Source organism: Gymnodraco acuticeps, unplaced genomic scaffold (genome assembly GCF_902827175.1).
Source record: "Gymnodraco acuticeps unplaced genomic scaffold, fGymAcu1.1, whole genome shotgun sequence".
In the NCBI taxonomy this organism is placed as follows: Eukaryota; Metazoa; Chordata; class Actinopteri; order Perciformes; family Bathydraconidae; genus Gymnodraco; species Gymnodraco acuticeps.
In genome coordinates this window covers 1,259,277-1,280,107 of record NW_022990042.1, presented here as the reverse complement: position 1 = coordinate 1,280,107, position 20,831 = coordinate 1,259,277, and the positions used below count along the sequence as shown (strand labels likewise).

At 40.4% G+C, this 20,831-nt stretch overlaps 1 protein-coding gene across 1 annotated transcript in view; it reads left to right on the top strand.

Annotated features, from left to right (window-relative positions):
- Nucleotides 1-467: 467 nt before the first annotated feature.
- The window catches only part of ccdc18 (coiled-coil domain containing 18), a gene marked incomplete in the record, with an annotated part of 27,259 nt that continues 6,895 nt past the window's right edge, over nt 468-20,831 (top strand). The window contains 19 exon segments of the mRNA XM_034215401.1: nt 468-987; nt 2,717-2,918; nt 4,230-4,376; nt 4,956-5,062; nt 6,440-6,568; nt 6,832-6,928; nt 7,539-7,660; nt 7,804-8,083; nt 8,752-8,839; nt 10,435-10,652; nt 11,196-11,306; nt 11,798-11,929; nt 12,011-12,145; nt 12,691-12,768; nt 13,223-13,339; nt 13,443-13,610; nt 15,828-15,970; nt 19,084-19,247; nt 20,513-20,726. Coding sequence (XP_034071292.1) covers nt 887-987; nt 2,717-2,918; nt 4,230-4,376; nt 4,956-5,062; nt 6,440-6,568; nt 6,832-6,928; nt 7,539-7,660; nt 7,804-8,083; nt 8,752-8,839; nt 10,435-10,652; nt 11,196-11,306; nt 11,798-11,929; nt 12,011-12,145; nt 12,691-12,768; nt 13,223-13,339; nt 13,443-13,610; nt 15,828-15,970; nt 19,084-19,247; nt 20,513-20,726 — 2,753 coding nt within the window.

Here is a 20,831-nt window from a genome sequence, read left to right as displayed (position 1 = left end):
CTTTTAGAGATATTAAACATTGTTCAGACCTTGGTAAAGAGGCCTTCTTCAGATTTTAACATTAGTGTGTATTGCGCAGCTCATTAAGGCTTAGAGTGCGTGATGTCACAGCTAGAGTGGGGGACAGCTTGAAATTCGCCTCTATATATTTTTTTAAACCTGCCATAATTAAAGACACAGAATTTAATTTAAATTTAAATGAATCAACTGTTGTAATTTAATCTGTTCTTTTATTATTCACATATCTGTTCTGAATGGATTGATGGTGTTGATCTGTATTGTTTGTTTATTATGCTTTTGTCAAAAGAATCTTAACTCTAGGGCCAAAACTACCGTTGAAAAGTGACAGTTCAGCGCAGGCGCCAGTGTTCGCGCCTACTGTAATTAGCAACCCTCTCCACCAATCAATGCGCACACAGCTTCTGTTCGTCCAATCACAAAAGGTGTTGTTAAGGCGTGGGCGGGGACTTAAAATACAAATTGTTCCGGCTACATTGCTTCTACACGGGTATCCTGGAAAGTTTTGTTGAACTAGAAGTTTTAAATACATATATTTTAAACGTTTACAATGACTGAAAACATTTAATATTATACTCGGAACGTAAATGTTGTTAGTGAGGTTGTTCGGTAGGTTATAGGCTTTGGAACGATAATGCGAATTAGCTAGCCACCTGTTAAGCATCTTTGTTTACATTTATCGAGTGTGGCTAAGCTAGCTGCTAGTGTGCCATGCTAACTATTAACTTACCGATTTGTTGAGGATATAACTTAGTTGTGGGTGTTCTTCACTTTTCCAAACATTCACGTTAGATATGTTGCAACTTAAAGCCAACCTCACCAAGTCGACAAGTTGTTGAGTAGTTACCATGTACTCATCGTTACTCTAATGTTTGAGAACGAGAGGAGTTTAACCGAAGATGTGGTCAGTTTGAGGAATCTGCTTCTACTGACAGAGCTCAGTCTGATCAGTGTGGGACAGAAACTGAGGTGAGCAGCACACTGCATGACATGGACTCAGACACACAGTGAACCTTCTGCTAATGTCTACAACAGCACTTCTGCCACTGAGAGAAACCACAGACACCAGTTCAGGGTATTACAAAGAGTTTTCACGCATTCATTGTATATGTATGCGAGAGAATACTTACAACAAGTATCCAACGTTGCTCATTTGATGCGAGTGTGACAAGTTAATAATGGTTTACAGCAGATTCCCTTTCTGCAGAGCATACAAGATGATCACATTAATAAAACAACAAAACAAGGGAAAACACAACAAACATAAGCAGTCACACAGAAATGACAGATGGACCCAAATCTCTAAAGTATTTATTGTGGTCATATATATAAATATAATATATAATATAGGTCATTCAGGAATATTTCCCTAACAGATTACACAAACGTATGTTAATCAACTTTTCTGGTATTGACTTTAATTAGTTCAGTTAACCAATAATATGCATTTTTAGAATAAAAACCAGATTTATAAGGCTTTAGTTAATCTTGACAAATGATTGTTTAGTGTTATAGGAAATTGCATTGTGACCTGTGTATGTCTTTTTATTTGTTGGTATTGTATTGCTATTTCAGCCCCTGTACATGAGCCCATAATATGTTACCTTGAGACTTGAAATTATTGTAATTTGGTTTAATAAAAAAACAAAAACGTAATTAACATAAAGTTTGTATTTATTTTGCAATAATATTTGATGTATTTGACCAAAATCGATATGATTGGATAACTTGCAATATATTTCTGAAGCTATGCTTTCTATCCTCCCACTTCAGTTTGCTTTGTTTTCTTGTAACTTGTCTGTATATATTTATTTCAGTGAAGTGGTCATTCCTAGCATTCGGTGCCATTTAGGTCCCCAACACATTATATCATATATTTTGTATTTAAAAGGTCTAATGCTTATTTTTTAAAAGCTTGGTTTTAAATGTGTATCCCCCTCTACCATAAAACAACACAGTTATTTACCCAGGAATCAGGATATTCAAAATTCTAAATAATGACTCCGATTGTAGCACAAGTAGGCCGCTGTGTCCCCAATCATGTTTGCTCAACTTCTGTAACAGATATAAAAAAAGAAGAAATACAAACAAATTCCACATTGTTGTCACTGTTGTATAACCCTTTGCTAATATTCCTCACCAAATGTAATTCTTTTTTATTCATTCATTTTTATTGTTTAAAGTCTTTTTTTAAGTGTGTGTCCCCTGTTTGAATGTCCCCCCCTGTTACTCTGATTTGAATCCCTCTGGACACGCCCCTTTACTATTCTACTATTTGTATGACTCAAGAAGGATACATTTTGAGCTGGAAAATCATCTTCCAGAAGCCGAGTGTATGCATTCTTCCTTCAACGTTTTTTTAATGTTTTAAAGTTTTAAATGTTTTTATTTTCAATTTCTTTTTAGAACTTTAGTGCAAAATGAACATGAATATCAACATATTTCCATATGTGCTTGTTATTATCAATTTAGACAAAGTAATTGTCTATAACGAAATCTTTATCTTTATACAATATCTATTCACAATTATCCAGATAATGGAATTCATCACAATGAATGTATTGTGAGTTTACATCGTCCAGTGTTGGAAAGAGAGTTATTGTTTTAAATCTAAATGTCAAATATATTTGAGTAGTTCTGATGCTGTGTTTGACTCCTCATCCTCCTCTCTTGATCCCCTTTTGTATATGCTGTACAGTCAGTCAGGAGGCCATGAAGACAGAGGGGAATGTGAGCAGACGAGTCCTGAGCAGTGCGAGCACCTAACCCTCACCGACCTGCAGACACCTGATGTTCCTCCATCCCAGTCGGGCTGTGTTTGCCAGGAGAGCCCTGTCAGTGGGACGGCTGAGAGACGTGCTGCTGCTGGCAGTCTCACCCCACCTTCCCCCATCTCTCAGGTAAGAAACACCAAGCTTGTGGGTGAAAGAATTACAAACGGCCATCAAGATGTGCTGTACATTGCGTACGAACATTTTCATGTTACATACTGTATGAGTGCAAGCGTACAACAAGTATAATTGGTCCCTCTAACGAAGAAATAGGTGGGTAGATATTAAACTTCTCTTCTGTGGGTTGTGTGGAATATATTTAAATGGGGGTAATTTGAGACGTTTGGTTTGAGTCACATGGCAGATTCATATTTGACGAATTTGATTACTTTTAGACCAAGAGTCAACTTTTGAGACTTGACAAAAAAATACTTCCTTAAACCTGCATTCTTTCAAATAACCAGCAGAAGCAGAAACGGGTTTATTGCCAGGTAGGTTCACACGTAAGAGGAATTTGACTTGATGTCATGGTGCATACATAACATTTAAAACAACATTTTTTAAAAAAGTACACAGATAGCGAACTATATTAAGAACACTGTAAACAAAAGTATAGATAGATAGCAATAAAATAAAGCAGTAATTTACAGCGAAATAGAATGCAGTGAATTATAGAATATGAAATATGTGCAGTAAGCAATATTTGAACATTGTGTGCATTAATGCAATGCGTTGTGGCTGAGGTAAAGTGTCAGTGGGGGCCCGGGCCTTGTTTAAGAGGCCGGTAGCGGAGGGGAAGAAACTGTTCAGGTGGCGAGAGGTTTTGGTCCTGATGGAGCGCAGCCTCCTGCCAGAGGGGAGGGGGGTGAACAGTTTGTGTCCAGGGTGGGAGGGGTCGGCCACTATCTTCCCTGCCCGCCCGCAGCAGGGGGCAATTTATTATTTATTTGCAAAAAAAGAAGTCTATGAGAAAATTAGCCTCCTTCACACTTGATTTATGAACTCGATGAACATTTAGGTAATCTGCTCATTGTCTCGATTACATGATGTTCATATTTTAAACTATTAAACCTATTATTACCACACAGGGTACTGTCTGTGTTTTTGTCTACAACTTTTATAGAACAGTGAGTTTTCTATTCATGAAAGTTAGTTGTACATTAAAGCCGGCTCAAACTGTCAAACGGTTCAGCGTGAGATTATACTTAGACACCACTTCTTGTCTCATTTCGGGTTTGTGAAACCAAGAAAATGCCCAACTCAAAGGTTCAAAACAGCAGTCCACACACACAGCTCATATCATGGTGACTACTTCCATTTTGTATATACAGCCAATGCTTTAGGCTTAGCTTGAGAAAATCAACTTGAGGCATAAAAAGTACATCCTTTCAAACTGCAACACATGTCTCATCAACACTTGTGTTCTCTCTTCCCCCTCAGTCTGCCTCATTGAAGTCAGTAGAGATGGAGTCTTTTTCTGCCAGGCTGCGTCAGGAGAACGCCTGTCTGAGCGTGCAGGATGAACAGATGCAGCTCATCAGCGACCTCGATGCCATGCAGTATGAACTGTCCTCCTCCAGGTCTCAGGTGTGGTGATAATCCCTGAATGGAGGTGCTGAAATCTTCTAATGGTCTATGTTCTGCTTTATAGCATATAGATACATGGATGGATGTTAAATGTCACATTTAATCACTTTATTTCCCCTATTTACAATATCTCTTACATAAAGGCAATATTCAATATAGGCTCTAAATATGGGGATTTACATGGACAGATGCATGGGTCCGCTTTGGGGGAAAGAAAGGTGTTTAAGCAGGCATTGCACACAATGGAACATACACAGTAAATATATCATTATGACCAGTAGAATGGTGTGTGTACTGTATATACTACATTCTATATAAGCGATAGGCAATATAAGTTGTAAAGAAATCAGAAAAAACCTTGGATTCTTTATACGCTAGTAAATTATGCAAAGTAGTTTTATTTATTTTCTGTTTCATAAGAGTTTGTAGTTTCAGTGTTTTGTTGCAAAATACATTGCTCCATTGACTCTTCACATGAAATGTCAAGGCACAACAATGAGAACATAACCACTGTTACAGATGTGTGATGAGTACAACTGTAAATACATATCCTGTGTGTTGTTGTTTGTTGTTTTTTAGGGCCGCCTCAGAGGCCCCAGGCTGGGGGTTAAGAGCAGTTTGGCACTCATGAGTGAGCAGATTCGTCAGCTTCAAGCAGAGCTGGAGACTCAAACTGCACAACTAAAGTACCCCCCCTCAACACAGATTACTGTCGCTGTTTATGTAACTGTATTGTGACAATTGCATGCCTATTTTCTACACACTGGATACCGAATTGATGTTAAAACTATAAACCTTCCCAAATCAAATGTAAATGAATAGACTTAAATACGATTTTTTTTTTTCATTGAGTACTTCAATTATGTAAAATGTGTTCAACACTTTTTAAACCTAGAGAAATCTGTAATTGAACCAAGGTGATGCTGCATTTCATTTGGTTGACTGTGTTAGAAACCTATCCTTTTTGCTGTAGTTGTAGCTCCCGAGCGCGTCTTGTTTGAATGATGCGAGTAAACACAGCTGGCAGCCGCGGTGAAACTTGAGCGTTTAGAGCGAAGCGAATATTCGCATCGCGTCCGGTGTGAACGCACCATTAGACTAGAGCGATGCGATAGGAGCGATTAGAGCGAAGCGAATATTCGCATCACGTCCGGTGTGAACGCAGCATTAGGCTCGAAGCCAGCATTCTCACAATCATAAACCATCTGTGACCGATAGTTGCCCGGTCATAAAACTGGGAACATCAACATTTGCTGAGGCCTCCCATTCCTTAAGACAGATAACTCAGGGTTGGTCATAAACGTCAACAGGCAAAAAGGTTAAATATTTTAGGAGTAAGGGAGAATTATTCTCTAATCTGTAAACCAGCTCACGCTTTTTATATTTTTTTACTCGCAAAATACAAGTGTTGTGATCTCTTACACTCTTAAATAGTTATTGCGTTCGGCAGTAGATGTAGGAGATATACCACAAACATGAATACAAAAGAGTTCAAATAGAGAATATGTCTCCTACCTCCTTTGTTGCCATTTTGCTTAAGTAATCAATCAATCAATAAGTAACTCTTCTTTATAGACCTCCACCCTGCTCGTCACAATTGTTCACCTAAGAATCTTTAGGTTCTAAGATGCTTTCTGGATAACTTTTATATTTTCCAGGAACTAGTCTTAAGTGAATATTTTTAGAAATGTCATAAAACTTTATTTCCTCAAACAATACTAAAATATGTAACCTGGAGAATCTAATAACAAACTCCCAGGATCATAGGCTCCTAAAAACTGCCCCCAAATTCTGTCCTTTTTATTGTTCTAAATACCTTCACAGAAGGGGCCTTCTGAGGCAGAACAAATGGTGCATTTAAAGTCATGTAATGTGCTCTTGGGAACAGTTAGTCATTCATAACACTACAATTGTCCATATATACCCTTGATGTATTCCTATAAATACTCTAATTAGGCATGCTTGAAGTGGCTTTTAATTTTTTCCATTTTATCTTTCAATTATTTTCATAATAAAACCTCCTATCAAACCTAGCTTTAATGTCCTGTGCCGTGTGTTTCCAGGGCAACAGAGCTGAGGGCAGACTGCAGTCAGGAAGCAGCCGCCCACAGTGACATATTGGTGGCGAATCTCACGGAGGACGTGAGCGCGCTCAGAGAAGAGCTGGACACCAAGACAGCTCTGTGCAAACGGTGATTCTTTGTCTGGGTACCGCACACAGTTTCATTTTATTATAGTACAGATCACAGTTCTTAAGTTTTGGGAAATTACATAAACCTCAAATGTATCTGCAACACTATGATTTCTCTCATCATAACTAGTGGTACCTGAAGGGACATACTAGGATCTCAAGTTGAAAAGAATCACATACTCTATTGATGTTTCTGATTGACTTTTACATTAGTTATTGTTAGAGTTTTTGTTAATGACCTTTTCTCTCTCTCATCCCTTACAGGGCTGAGCAACAAAGGAACCAAGCACTTCAAAATGCAGAGAAACTCAAAGAAGCCTTCAAAGAGTATAGGGCTACTGTTTCTATAAAATTTCAGAGGGTAAACATTATTTATTTTAATGGTTTAATTATTAAAGGGGCCCTTTTTACTCATTGTCAGGTTCTTATCAGTATGTAGTGTCTCTCCTGGGACATGTCTCCATGCTTTAATGTTCAAAAAGCTCTTTATTGTTCTCATACTGCCTGTGCTGCAGCACCTCTTTTCACCCTCTGTCTGAAACCAGAGCCCAGTCTGCTCTGATTGGTTAGCTGGTTGACTCTGTTGTGACTGGTCGACCGCTTAGAGATGTCCCGCCCCTTAGCCTATCAATACAATGTGTTGGAGCACTAGCCAATAGAAGCGCAAGTGTTACATAGTGATGTCACTAAGTTATGATAGCAAACAAAGTAATCCAATGAAGGCGTTTCAGGCAGGGGGGGGGGGAGAGTGGGAGAGAAACTCCCTCTGGAGGGAACACAGGGATTTTAGCCTTTGCAGACCCTTTACATGCACAGAAACCTATAGAACACACTACAAAAAGCATCATCTTCACATCTTCAAAGAACAGTATATTCATATATATATTTTAATATATATATATTTTTTTAAATTACTGCTTTAATGTTGCACATTAAAGCCAAAAATGCCATTCCTTCTTTGTGTTTTCAAGGTGATGGAGAGTGAGAGCAAACTGAAAGAGAGTCTCATTGAGTGTGACAGAGAGAAGGAGCAGTTGGAGGTGAAGTGCTCTCTGTTGGAGAGGGGAAAGGTCCAACAGAGTCAGACAATCTGGTACGTAACCTTATTTGATGTTTGTAGAAACACATAGGTGGCTTTCTGACCTTTTGTCATTATCAGTCAAATCTTTGAGAAAGAAAAGCTTTGATTTGCTTGCTAACACATTCTATCCCCAATGACCCCCTGTCTGCCTGCAGCCAGCTGACGGAGGAGGCGTGGCAGGCCAGGTCTGCAGCTGCTGGCCTGCAGGCTCAGCTGGAGGAGGCCGGACGAAAGGCCTTACACCTGGAACGGCAGCTAACGGAGCGGGGCGCTGAGTTCAGGGAGCTGGCCTCTCTGCAAACAGATCTGGAGAACCTGCAAACTCTGACCCAGAGGCAGGAGCAGAGCCTGGTCCAGAGCCAGAGGGAGGCCCAGCAGAGGGAGGCGGAGCTGGCCGGCCTGGAGGCCACGCTGACCCTGCTGCATCTACGAGAGGTCCAGAGGAGTACTATACACAAATCAGTGTTGTTTGTGACCTAATGTCCCATGATTCTGTGAAGTCTGCAACAGTGACCTCATGGTTACATCATGAGCTATTTGCTTTGGTGTACCAGGGAATGTCCACAAGTAGTTGCTATATTAACAGGGTTGGGAGGGTTACTTTCCAAATGTAATCTGTTACAATTACTCAATACCTGTTCAAAAGAAAGAAGTAATCAGTAACCTAATCTATCAAAATAGTATTGAGTATCACAATATAAAAGTAATGTAATCTGATTGCTTTCCGTTACTTTTGGATTACCTCAATGTCAAATGCATTGCAAATAAATACAAGAGAAGATAAATATCAATAAGTTGTTTTTTACTGAAGTGTTTAACACAACACAACAGAACAATGTAACCTTAGAAAAGAATACATTTTGTATCAAAAATGTGTCCTCTTATATTTTAGGTTTACAGAATAATATAGTTGACAAATGCTGTTTTATTTAACACATTAATTAAAAGCAAACGCAGTATTTTTGTTTTATAAATCAGGTGTCAACATTAAAATAAATAAAAGTAGCATAAATGTAAAGCTAAAATAAATTCAGACCGTATATCTACCTATAATATATAATTCTTTGTTCACTATTGTCTAATATTGTTTCTTTTTATTTCAGGGTGTGGTGGGGACGCTGTGTGTCAGGCCCTGCATGCTTCCCCCAGTGGACTATTCAGGAACTGCACACCTACTGAATCTGAAGCCAGGTATGCTGAGACCTCGGAGTTATCCGTGTCAGTTAACAGAGATGTGAAGTTTTCTGCCTCCCCTTGCAAGGTCCTTTTGAATGACACTATATACACCACTTTTCATGGAGTAAGAATGAGAAGCTCATTCTGCATACCTTTTGCTCATGAGGTGAAAGCAGAGGTGGAAGCAGTAGAAATTGTACATTGAGTAAAAGTGGGAGTACTCAGATCTTGTAGTAAAAGTAGAAGTACCAGAGTGTAGTCAAAATGTTCCTCAAGTAAAAGTAGAAAAGTATCAGCATCAAAATATAGTGAAAGTAGTGACAGTAAAAGTATTCGTTGTGCAGATTGGTCCATTTCAGAATAATATATATGATATGTTTTATAATGATTGATCATGAAAGTGTTCTCAAAGCTGGTAAAGGTGCAGCTAGTTTGAATGACTTTGTATACTGCAGGGTAGCTGGTGGATTTACTCCAGGTGGAACTAAAGTCTGATTCAACACTTGATTAGATTTCACATCATTCATCCACATCTGTGAAGTAACTAAAGGTATGAGATACCGTGGAGGAAACTTCTGTGTAGCAATGCAGTGGGAGTCACCGACTCATGAAGGAGACACGGGACGAGCAGGAGTTCTGATGTCAAACACTGATATTTAATACAAGCATCGGCCGGAGAAATTCACATCACAAGTCACACAGTCAAAGGTTCTGACTGCACGGGTGGTTTGCCATGTCAAATCTGATCAGCCTCGCATCTTAGTAGACCTTTTAACTAGTTTACAGAGAGTCAAATCCACATATTGGGGATGGGCGTAAACACATCTGCAGACACAGGAGATGTCTCTCCCATCTCTGGAGCTTAGAAGCTAGCGTTCTCACACTCGCAAAACCTCCCTATGGCCTGTAGGTCAAGCTGTAAAACCTAGTATCAACATACGACTGCATCAACACATTCCTTACGGGAGATTAGAAGCAGGGATGGTCGTAAATGTCAACACACAAAATAAGGTTAAATGTCTAGGAGTAAAGACAAAATTAATCCCTAACAGATACATGTAGTGGCGTAAAAGTACACCATTTACCTCTGAACAATAGTGGAGTAGAAGTACTAAGTACAGTACTTGAGTAAATGTATTTAGTCACCTCTAGGTGAAAGAATGAAACTATTTAAATCTTGCATGGTAATTAAAGGTGTAATATGTTAAATGTGTGTAAAAATGACTAGACCCAAGTTATATATTTTATACATTTACGTATTTACATTTCCATTCCCCCTCCTGTTTCAAACATCTTTCAAACCTATAATCATTTTATTATAATCAAGGTCAATGAATTTCAATTTGTTTTCAATCTTAGTCATTTGAACTAACTGTACTATTTTATTCAAATGAAGGATGATAGTAATCGGACGTCTGATTATTAAAAATACAACAGAGAAAAAAGCTTATCGAGCGCCTCCAACCTACAATTTCGCCTTACCTTGTAAAGAAAAATAGATTTTTGTTGTTAAAATGTGAAAGTAAAAAAATTGCATATATCATTTTTTTTCTAAAGAGTAATTCCTGTCCTCTCTTCCCCGTGGCCCCCCATGGTGGCCCCCCTGGCAGGTGAAGGCTACCAGCAGCTGCTGCGCGCCCTGCAGCTGATGGAAGCAGAGCGGAGCAGACAGAGCAGCCTGGTGGAGCGGCTGCAGGAGCGTCTCAGCAGGTCCCAGGAGGAGACCTCCACCCTGCAGAGCTCCATGGCCCAGAGAGCCTCCCACTACCAGAGCCTCCACTCAGAGCTGCTGGACAGAGTCAGCCACACCACCGACAAAGAGAAGGAGGTGAGGTTTCACGTCCTCTCTGTCATCCTCGTCATCATTTCTTTGATATATTTTACTGTATCCAGACCCGTATTATATTAAACATGGGTCTACCACATAGAAAATCAAATGTTCCTGTCAATTTGTAGGTAAAGGGAGCTATAAAATGTCTACATAAGTTTCCCTGGGGCTCTTTTGAATCTCAGATTTCAGTGCACGGACGCCACCCTCTCAGCAGGGCACAACTTTAGTGACAGACTTTGGGAGATATAAGTCACTAGTCAAGGTCAGATATTTTACTGACTCTAAATATAAGAAAAACAATGTTTTGAGGTAAGGAGATCTTAAAACTTTTGCACGTAGCCTGATTTCCCAAATCCAGTCACTATTATTTCAGAGCATTGATAATACAAATAGCATTTTTACGATCACTCGTTTGTTATTTTTCATGGATTTGACAAAAGCCATCTCGGCCATGAAAAATAAGCATATTGTCAATATAAAAAAAAGGTTAGAGCCGATTATAGGTTCTTACTCATTGTTTTTTATCTCTGTTTTACTTAGTTGAAAAGAAAAAGTGCACGTGTGGCTGCGCTGGAGAAACAGCTACAGGAGAAGACCTCTGCTTACAGTCAGGCTGCTCTGACCAACACCGAGCTGGAGAATCAGCTACTGGTAACACACACACACACACACACACACACACACACACACACACACACACACACACGCACACGCACACACACACGCACACGCACACACTCTTTCTAAGCCTTCCTTTCGCATTTCACGCCTCTAGCACATTTTGTTTGAATTTGGCCAAAGGTCAAGCTCACTGAGCTCACTGAGCTCACAATCGGGCCGTTCTTCATGCATGCCAAGTTATGACAATGTAGCACACATTCCTCATAGCATTATTAGAGAGGATGAAGTGATAAATATATATTGGCTCCAACTTGTTTTATGAATGGTTTTGTTGACTCTTGTATGTATGTTTTATAAAAATATACATACAAGGTCTTTGAAATCAATCTGTCGATCTTAATGCGTTTTTTACGTGACACAGGTTATCATTTAAACATGCTAAATGTATTCTCTAACGCCACCATTTACATTTTTTGCCGAAAAAGCGTTGTTATTTAGTGTCTTTCTTTTTGTAATTACAGGAGAAAAAGGCCACTGTTCAGCATTACCAGTCAATGATGAGTAAAAAGCAGAAGGAGTACCAGCAGTCTTTGGAGAACTGTCAAAACTCTCAATCGCACCAACTGACTGAGCATCAGCACAGAATAGAAATGGTGATCTACTTCTCCACTCTGCAGCCCCCCTGATTCTGTTTCATTCATCACTATAAACTGTGTGTTTCCTGTCCTCTGCAGCTTCAGCTGTGTGTGGAGGAGGCTGAGACTCGGGTGTTGGAGATGGAGCAGAATCTAAGCTCAGTCCAGACGGAGAGAGACGAGGCTCAGGAGGTTGCTCTCCTGCTGCAGAGCTCCGTGGAACAACTCACACAGGTCAGGACAGTCTTACACTATGTAGAAGCATATCTGTGCCTTTCCAAGCACAGGAACCATTTCAGATTAAGCTACAACTACTTTGACCCTTTGGATAACTTTGGGTGTCTTAATGCATATGGCATAGACTCTGGTCTGGTTTTCATTTCAATGTATTCTTATTTAGGATTTTTTACCTCAGCTAAAGTTCAATAAAGTGTGTATTCAAAATACACTTACAAAAGACCCTTAAGGTCCAAAATGTCCACAAAATGTTTTATCCCACGGCCATTACATCATACAATCATACATTGTAATATATCAAGCTTTCCATCTAAAGCAAGGGCTTCAAAACAATATGTAGCCATCTTTTGTCCTATGGGACAAAAAGTTGATATTTGTGGGGTTTTCTGAAGCACTCTCTTGTCTTATGGACCAATGGGCTTTTAAGAGTTCAAATAGTGATATTGAATAAAAATGTGAAAGTTAAAATAAGGACTGAAGTTGGTTGAAAGATTGTACCTTTTTCATCCAGGTGTTTTCTATTTGTTTTGATTGAATTACAGCAGAGGCAGGATGAAGTGCAACACAACGAGGAGTTGCTGAAGAGTTTGGAAGAGCAGGCGACTCAGTCTGCCACCAAGGTTTGCACAAAGACATGTTACCAAAGACAAACTGTTAGATTAAAAGGTCTATTGGCAGAAATGGAAAACACTATGCTATGTTTTTATTTGTGTACACTCACCAAGAATCCTGGTGCTGTCTTTAGCTTAGATAGGGGGGGGGGCTTTATATCTGTATATGGAGCAGGTCCTCTTCACAGTCTGCCATGTTTCTACAGTAGCTCAGTCAGAACGGACAAACCAATCACACTCCAGAGAGGTCTTTTCACGGGTTTACGGCACATAAAGGCCAATTCTCTACACGTTTAGAAAGGGAAGGGTGAGCGGAGGATCCAGTTGGTTACAATCTGCGACCTTGCTGCACAATGCCACTTCATTTGACACACTGGACCTTTAGATGTACAAAAACATCTGGTATATTGAATGAATTCCAGCATAAACACTTGTAAGCACCTTCCATGTGTTTGTACATCAGGTGAGTGAACTGCAGACGTCTCTGTCAGAGTGCAGAGAGGAGCTGGTCTTCTACCTGCAGCAGATGGAGGAGGTGACGAAGAACTATGAGAGTGAGCTGCAGAAGAACAAAGACAAGGTACAGCGTGAACACACTAATATCTCGATCTTCTCTCCTCTCCTTTTCTGTATGCAACCCTGATCCTCTCCCCTGTTCCTCCCCCCTGTTCCTCCCTCCTCAGGTGTCCTCCCTGCAGGAGAAGCTCCACAGCACCACCCTGGTGTGTCAGAGCTCTGGTGAGCAGAACCTGCAGCTGCAGCTCTCTCTGCAGCAGCAGCAGAGCATGCTGACCGAGAGCTCTGCTCACATCTCGGAGCTGGAGGAGAGTCAGAGCCAGCTGCAGGAACAGGTCAGCTGGAGAAAGTCAAATGCACAATATCTCTTGTTTGCTAGGAAGTAGCGTAGGATTATGAGAGTTGTTGTCTTCACCACCATTTAGGTTATTGCAGTCAGCTCAGAATTATCCAAAGAAGGCTCCTCGTCAAAAGCAATGCACCATAGAGTCATTCTTTTACATTTTTGCATTTCTATTTCTTCTTGCATTTAAAAAAATGTATTTTTACGTCTCAATTATATTCTATATTGCATTGTTCGAGGTGCCTAGTATGCTGGCCAAAACGTGAACAAGCTGTCACTGGAAACCTACCTAATATGGAAGTTTTATTGGCTTATTTAAAAAATGTGATCACATGACTCCTTCTGCTATTGTGCAGATGACAATAGAGCCTTTGAATGTTCTTCTATTTCAAAAATAAATGAAGCACTTTCCCCTTTAGTTAGTGTTTCTCCAGAGGCTTGTTTCTCTGAAAATGTAAGATCAATGCACGTGATTAATGAACTGTTATTAAGTGTTTTTATCTTGGTTTTTAATGATTTGTTCAAGGCTTCCAGTTGGCCATCTTTAGAGGGTGACAGAAATACTGCAAAATGCTTTTTATTTAATGACATAAGGTGACAGACGTTCACAGAGAGCAGCAGATTAATGCAAATGTCTATTCTATTTTGTAGCATTAAGTTCACTGATAAAAACTGTAACTGAATCACTGTCATTGCTTGAAAGAATATATCTGTGTTAGCATGAGATTTATTTTCCAGCTCAGCACATTTTAGGAGCTGGTTGTACTTTCTGTCCTTCACAGCAAACAGAGGACAACAGTCTCCATTCAGTGAGCTCAGGGAGAGTCATGTGGAGCCTCTCTGTAGAGAAGAGGGACCCTGCTAACACACTAGACAACAGATTGCCTAAAGCAGTGTTTCCCAACCGGGGGGGCGCCAAAGATCGCAGGGGGTGCGCCAGGCCTCAGATGATTTGAGGCCTAATATCATATTTAGACTTTTTAAAATGAATTAATTTACATATAATTGTTACACAATACATGATTGTCGCTAAAAGCCTTGTCTCTACATTACAATAAAGTATAAAAAATAATGTATTAATTAATTTTTAATAAAAATTCAAGTTAGTAGCTAATATAGGCATAAAAAGACAGAAATGTATAATTATTTCTAGAAATGTTTCTTCTGCCCGTAAAGTGTCCAAACCGGGCTTTTCTGGATAAGCGCATTTTTAAAACAGTCATTGTCCATGCTGGTTCCAGTTTGATTATTTGTCACAGCTGCTCCGATCAGATCGGTCTCCTCCATTTTGTAGATTATTTACGACTTTTGAATCCACATAAACACATCGGCAAAATCCGGTTTACTTTGAGCATGTGTTTTAAACAGTTTAATCCCTTTGTGAATTGTTTCCACTTGCGCCGTCCTTTCATTTCTTCATACAGCGGGAATCCAAATGAATGAATCCTGAGTCCAATAACCATCAAAGTCACTCCAATAGTGCTCCTTAATTACGCTTTCATCCTCCTTTAACAACATACTTCACATTCATCCAGTTTGTTACAGTAGCATTTTGAGACTTTGAAACTTTAATTACCGCTGTTGCCTTGTCTGTTGCCCCCCCTCGCGCAACCTCCAGTAATTTGGGGGGGCTCTCGTGGAAAAAGGTTGGGAACCCCTGGCCTAAAGGATGAGACCGTGTTCATCTCTGTTCTGATTACGAGTCAGGCCTAAACAGAAGGGTAAGACATGAAGTAAAAAAAAACAAGAAGCAGGATTTATTTTCCGTTTTGCGGTTGAAGCTGAAGGAAATATTGAGAAAAAGTTTGAATACCATTCCGAGTAGAGTTGAAATAACAATATTAAAATTGTAAGTCAAAGTGTTTTAATAAAGATAAAATGTGGAAAATAAGTAAAAAAATTACAAATACATTTGATACACCCTTTTTGAGAACAAAGACGTCGAGAATAAATACATGGTCAGAATAAATCAAACTATTAGGTTAAGCGCATAATACTGACAATTCAAAACAAATGCAAAATAATCCAAATGTTTAATTTTAATGCTCTTTCCGTAGGTCTTTGTAAGCAAGACAATGTTACTTTAAAATAATGAATTTTTTGGGCCAGGGTTTCTTTATTGTCTTTCTTCATTTCAGTCCTTAGATCTCTCCAGTTTGGTACAATAGAACAGTGAATAATGGCTGCAATAAATGTGGTTTGTGTGCAGGTGTCCAGTGTGGAGCAGCAGCTGGAGCGGGCCCGGGCGTCTCTGCAGGGCGAGTTGAGGAGCAGGGAGCAGGACGTCCAGAGGAGAGAGGGGGAGCTGCAGGAGGTCACCCAGCAGAACACACAGCTGGCAGAGAGTGTGGGGTGAGAAGAGCACACACACACACACACACACACACACACACACACACACACACACACACACACACACACACACACACCACACACACACACACACACACACCCCCACACACCACACAGGGACGAGATGTGGTTAAGATGCAGAATCATGGGACCACTAAGTTACTTTATTTTATTTCACTCTTTTGACACTGTCCGTCTTGTTAGTACAACCTGTACAAACATGAAAAACGTCTCTCAGAGTGAGTGTGAAAGTTTGTCAGCAAAACATCAATACATCATCATTTCCATTCATTCTTATAATTAGATAAATCCTAAGTGTCAGTTTACAGGAGTACATTTCCGCTTTCCCTGAAACATTAAGCTAAATAAATATTTTCCGGTGTTCAAAAGAGATCACAATCAGGCCGCCCCATAGCACAGTGGTTAGATCTTGCGGCCCATGTACTGACGTAGGTTAGAATTGACGCATTTCATGCCCTCTATAGCGCCCTTTCAACACTGTCATCAATAAAGTCTAAACAGGCATATACTGTATATCAGGGGTCACCAACCTTTTTTAGGGTGAGGGCTACTTTAAAAAAATAAAACAAGTCGTGAGCTACTTTTACTCCTCTTTTTTTGTTTTTTGCAGTGTATATATTTAGCACATTTTAACATTATTATATGCTGACCTTTAACCTTTGTGTGCTGTTTGGGTCTGTGGGACCCGTTTTCAGTGTTTACTAAAAGAACATGTATGCAATTTAATTATTTTAACCTGCTTAATTTTGGGGGTGGACCTCACCTCCTCTAGGGGGGTCCTCACCTCCTCTAGGGGGGTCCGGGGGCATGCTCCCCCGGGAACATTTTTTTTTTAAATGTTGAAGTGAAATGCATCAATCTGGTGCACTATGAGCACAAAATGAATTTATGGATACAGCTCTCAACACTCAGATGAAAGGGAGCTGTATACCTTTCAATGATCCAAACATCTTTAGAATATGATCACAACCAATAACAAATCATTTAAACTTGTTTATTCTTATCTTATGTTACCCAGTTAGCATTCTTTCTTTTTATTTATGCATATTTTACTAATCACTCCCCTTTTACACTGTTTACTGTTTTTTGTACTGTCCTATAGTACACACTGGAATGATTTCTTACTTTATCTATATTAAATAGAAAAAGGGGTGCTCTCACACACACACACACACACACACACACACAGGCTGTGTGCTCCTCCATGGCGATGACGGCTTAACGGCGTTAAAAAATAATAATAAACATATTTGTAATGTGGGGGGACACAAACAGGATTTCGAAAAGAGCGGGGGACATGTCCCCCCTGTCCCCCCTGGAGAATACGCCATGCGTGTGTGTGCGTCAAGTGGAATAAATAAATATGCAAGTTGCAACACACACAGTAAAACTCTGCCCCTCATGTGCTGTATAGGCTGCACGATAGGCTGTTCAATGGGGCTGATGTGTTGTGTAGATTCTGCCAGAAGGAAAATCACGGGGAGGTGCCACATTGCTTTTCTTCCTGACTGCAACGCTGGTCCTGCAAATCAAGCAAGAACGTGATTGGTCGATATTCATTGTGGGGGTGGGGGGAGGAGGGGTGTTAGATAGATATAGAGTTGTAGTAAGTAGATAGAGTTAGCTATGATTTAGGTTTCGTTTATGCATAGGGTAGATTCTTTTAATTACATTTCCTTTTTTGTTTTGTGTATTTTATACATTTTGGATTTGCTTGGCGAGCTATTTTTAGAACATGCCCCGCGGGCGACTCACGTTGCCCCGGCGGGCGCCTCACGTTGCCCCGGCGGGCGACTGAGTGCCCGCGGGCACCGTGTTGGCTACCCCTGCTGTATATGCATTCTGTCAGTAGAAATGGTTCTTGGGTCTCAAACATGCAGGACCCAGTATAAAGAGATAATGCAGGGTGTTATTTGTGTGCAGGTTTTTGTTAAACAAGTAACAGACTGCTGCTACTGATGTTACAATTACTGTTAGCATGTATTGGTATTAGCACAGGGTACATGAGTGCGGAAACAAACTGTCAAAAGTCTGATCAGCTGTCATCAGAAACAGTCATTCAGCGGTATTCTGCTTTTTAGTGTTTTCTCTTCCCCATTGTTCGTGATAGGCTAAGGGGCGGTACCACTCTAAGCGGTCATCAGAGCAGACTGGGCTCTGGTTTCAGACAGAGGGTGAAAAGAGGTGCTGCAGCACAGGCAGTGTGAGAGAGATAAAGAGCGTTTTGAACATTAAAGCATGGAGACATGTAGAGACACTACATACTGATCTGAACATGAGCATTATAGGGCAACATTAGTCTTATCTATTCCATCCGTTGTGTTTTTTCTAGCAGCATCATAGTATTTGACCAAGAATACAATGACGCCCTGCTCCTCGCCACTTAAAGCATACAATGTTCCTTTCACTTATTTTTGTTGGAAAAATCAAAATGTAGTCTCTTTTCTATTTTAAGAAAGAAAAAGAAATAGCCTGAAGGTACACACTTGTAGTGCTGAGTGTATTTCCCAGCACTCTTTGTGTGGGGCTTTTGTTTGTTGCTATTTTTAACAGAATGTTTTTTGCGTGCTGTTCTTCTTGACCCGCAGCAAAGGCAATCAAACGCCTCAGCAGTCTGTGGGACAGTCTTATGATTACACCACATCCCATTTGTCTGCAGGCATGAAGCAGCCCTCCCTCCCTGCTCCTCTCACCCTTAAACATATCAATTGAGATGTTAGTTTGAAACTGAGATAGAAGCCTGGTGTTTGTGGAGTTATCTCATCCATAGTTCTGCTGGTTATTTCTCTTTTTGTGACCTTTTGAATGGTGGTTTAAACACGGCATCAGAGGGCATGTTTGCATTGCTCACTTAACAGTTTCTAAGGGGTTTTCCTTCCTTTAGGTCTACGATGGGGGCCATGCTTACAGTGAGGTGAGGAAACATGTCGCCGCAGGAGCAATGCCTCGTGCATACTGCTTTAGGCTTCATAGGTCTTATTTTCTTCCCTTTACAGCAGCTTTTTGTCCAAAAATAGTATTTACGTCTTTTGTTTGCTGTACAAACCCACTGATGGTTGTTTGTATGTGCTTCCTCTTTGTGCTTACTGCAGCCATCTGAAATCAGAGGTGGTAAAGTGTCGAGGGGAGCTGGTTTCTAAAGATTCGGAGCTGCATCGCCTGCAGAGGGATGTCACCGTCAAGACTTCTCAGATCAGCTGCCTGGACGAAAGCCTGCAGCAGCTGAGGAGCCTGCTCAACAGCAAGAGTGACATGGGTACGTTTTGACATGTTTTTATTTTTCAGGGAAGAGACCGTACAAGCAGACACGGCTCTGGTTTTTAAATCAGTAGAACGGACCTACTTTCCCACTGGACAAAAAGCCACTAACATCAGGCGTTTGTCTGTAGTTGGAAATGTTACAATCAGCATTCATTCCCGGGACAAGTGACTCGGCTACAGTCATGGTAGGAAAGGGATACGCTCAGTGATGGAACTTACACGCTAAATGTCCTTTTTACATCACAAGGCTATAATGACGCGCTTTGAAGTGATATACCTAATAAATCAATTGACAGGGATTTGGATAATAATGACATGTTATAACCACACAAGACACACAGTCATTACTCTCTCCACTAAGCTACCAGACTCAAGAGATAGGCATTCTCTGATAATGATGAAACACACTTCATTTAAAGTTCTCAGGGAATACAATTAAACAAATGAAAACTATCTTTGTTCGTATTTCAAATGTCTTTACACAACAATCTCCTTTTCTGGTGAGTTAAACAAATCTTATCGGCAGAGTAAAATGTGAAAAGAAACAGCTGTGCCCAAAGCCACCAGGTTCCTTGGACAGAAACAGTATTTGAACACACTGTTCATCGTGTCAAACACAAACTCAAGAGAAGCGAAAATACAACTCAATAAAACCACATTTATTTGTCTCTACACTTTTCTAACAATCTCAAACTCTGGTTTGGTTTAAATACATTTTTATTTAATTAAGTTAGATGTGAAAAGAAACTGTTATGGGCTGTGCCCAAAGCCACCAGACTCCATTGACAGAAACATCCATTTTACCTCCATAATCATCGTGTCACACACTTCATTCAAACTATCATATCATTATAAATACAACTCATCAAACCGTTCTTAATATCCTATTCCCATGATATACTTTCCTCACAGTCACCAGAATCCATTGTGAAAAACTGTCATTTTATCTCACGGTTCACAATTCAAGCTCCACAGAACCAAAATAAAACTCAACCAAACAGCTCTGAGTCTCTCACTGCTCCAACAATCGGCAACTCTGGTTTAAGGGAATGAAAGAGACACTTAATAAGAAAGGACCATTGTCCTTTACTAACCCTCCTTTCTGGGGCATTTATGACTCTGAAGGTGAAACACTAGAAGAAAAACATACTTATCTACTAGCATGGGAAGGAAGTATATTCCTTACTTCTAGTGGGTTTGCGCTTGCTTTAAAAACTGCATATATGTGCATAAAGTAATGTTTCCTTCTTGCCCCTCCAGTGATGGACCTGGAGGAGCAGCTGCACCGTTGTGAGGCCGACACGAGCAACGTCTCCCAGCGACTGCAGGTCCTGGAGGGACAGCTGCAGGCGGTGCGCACCGAGCTGACCGAGACTCTGGAGCAGCTGCGGGAACTCCGAGACGTTCTGCAGAGAACCCAAACCACCGCAGACGAGAGGAAAGCCTCGGTGGAAAAACTGACAATCCAACTTAGGTGAGGTCACGCCCTCGTTTGAAATATCCTTCTGCTCACAGGAACAAGGGACGAGCCTCACGTGGAGATGACGTCCAGCATCGACCCAGGTGTGATCAATGTAAA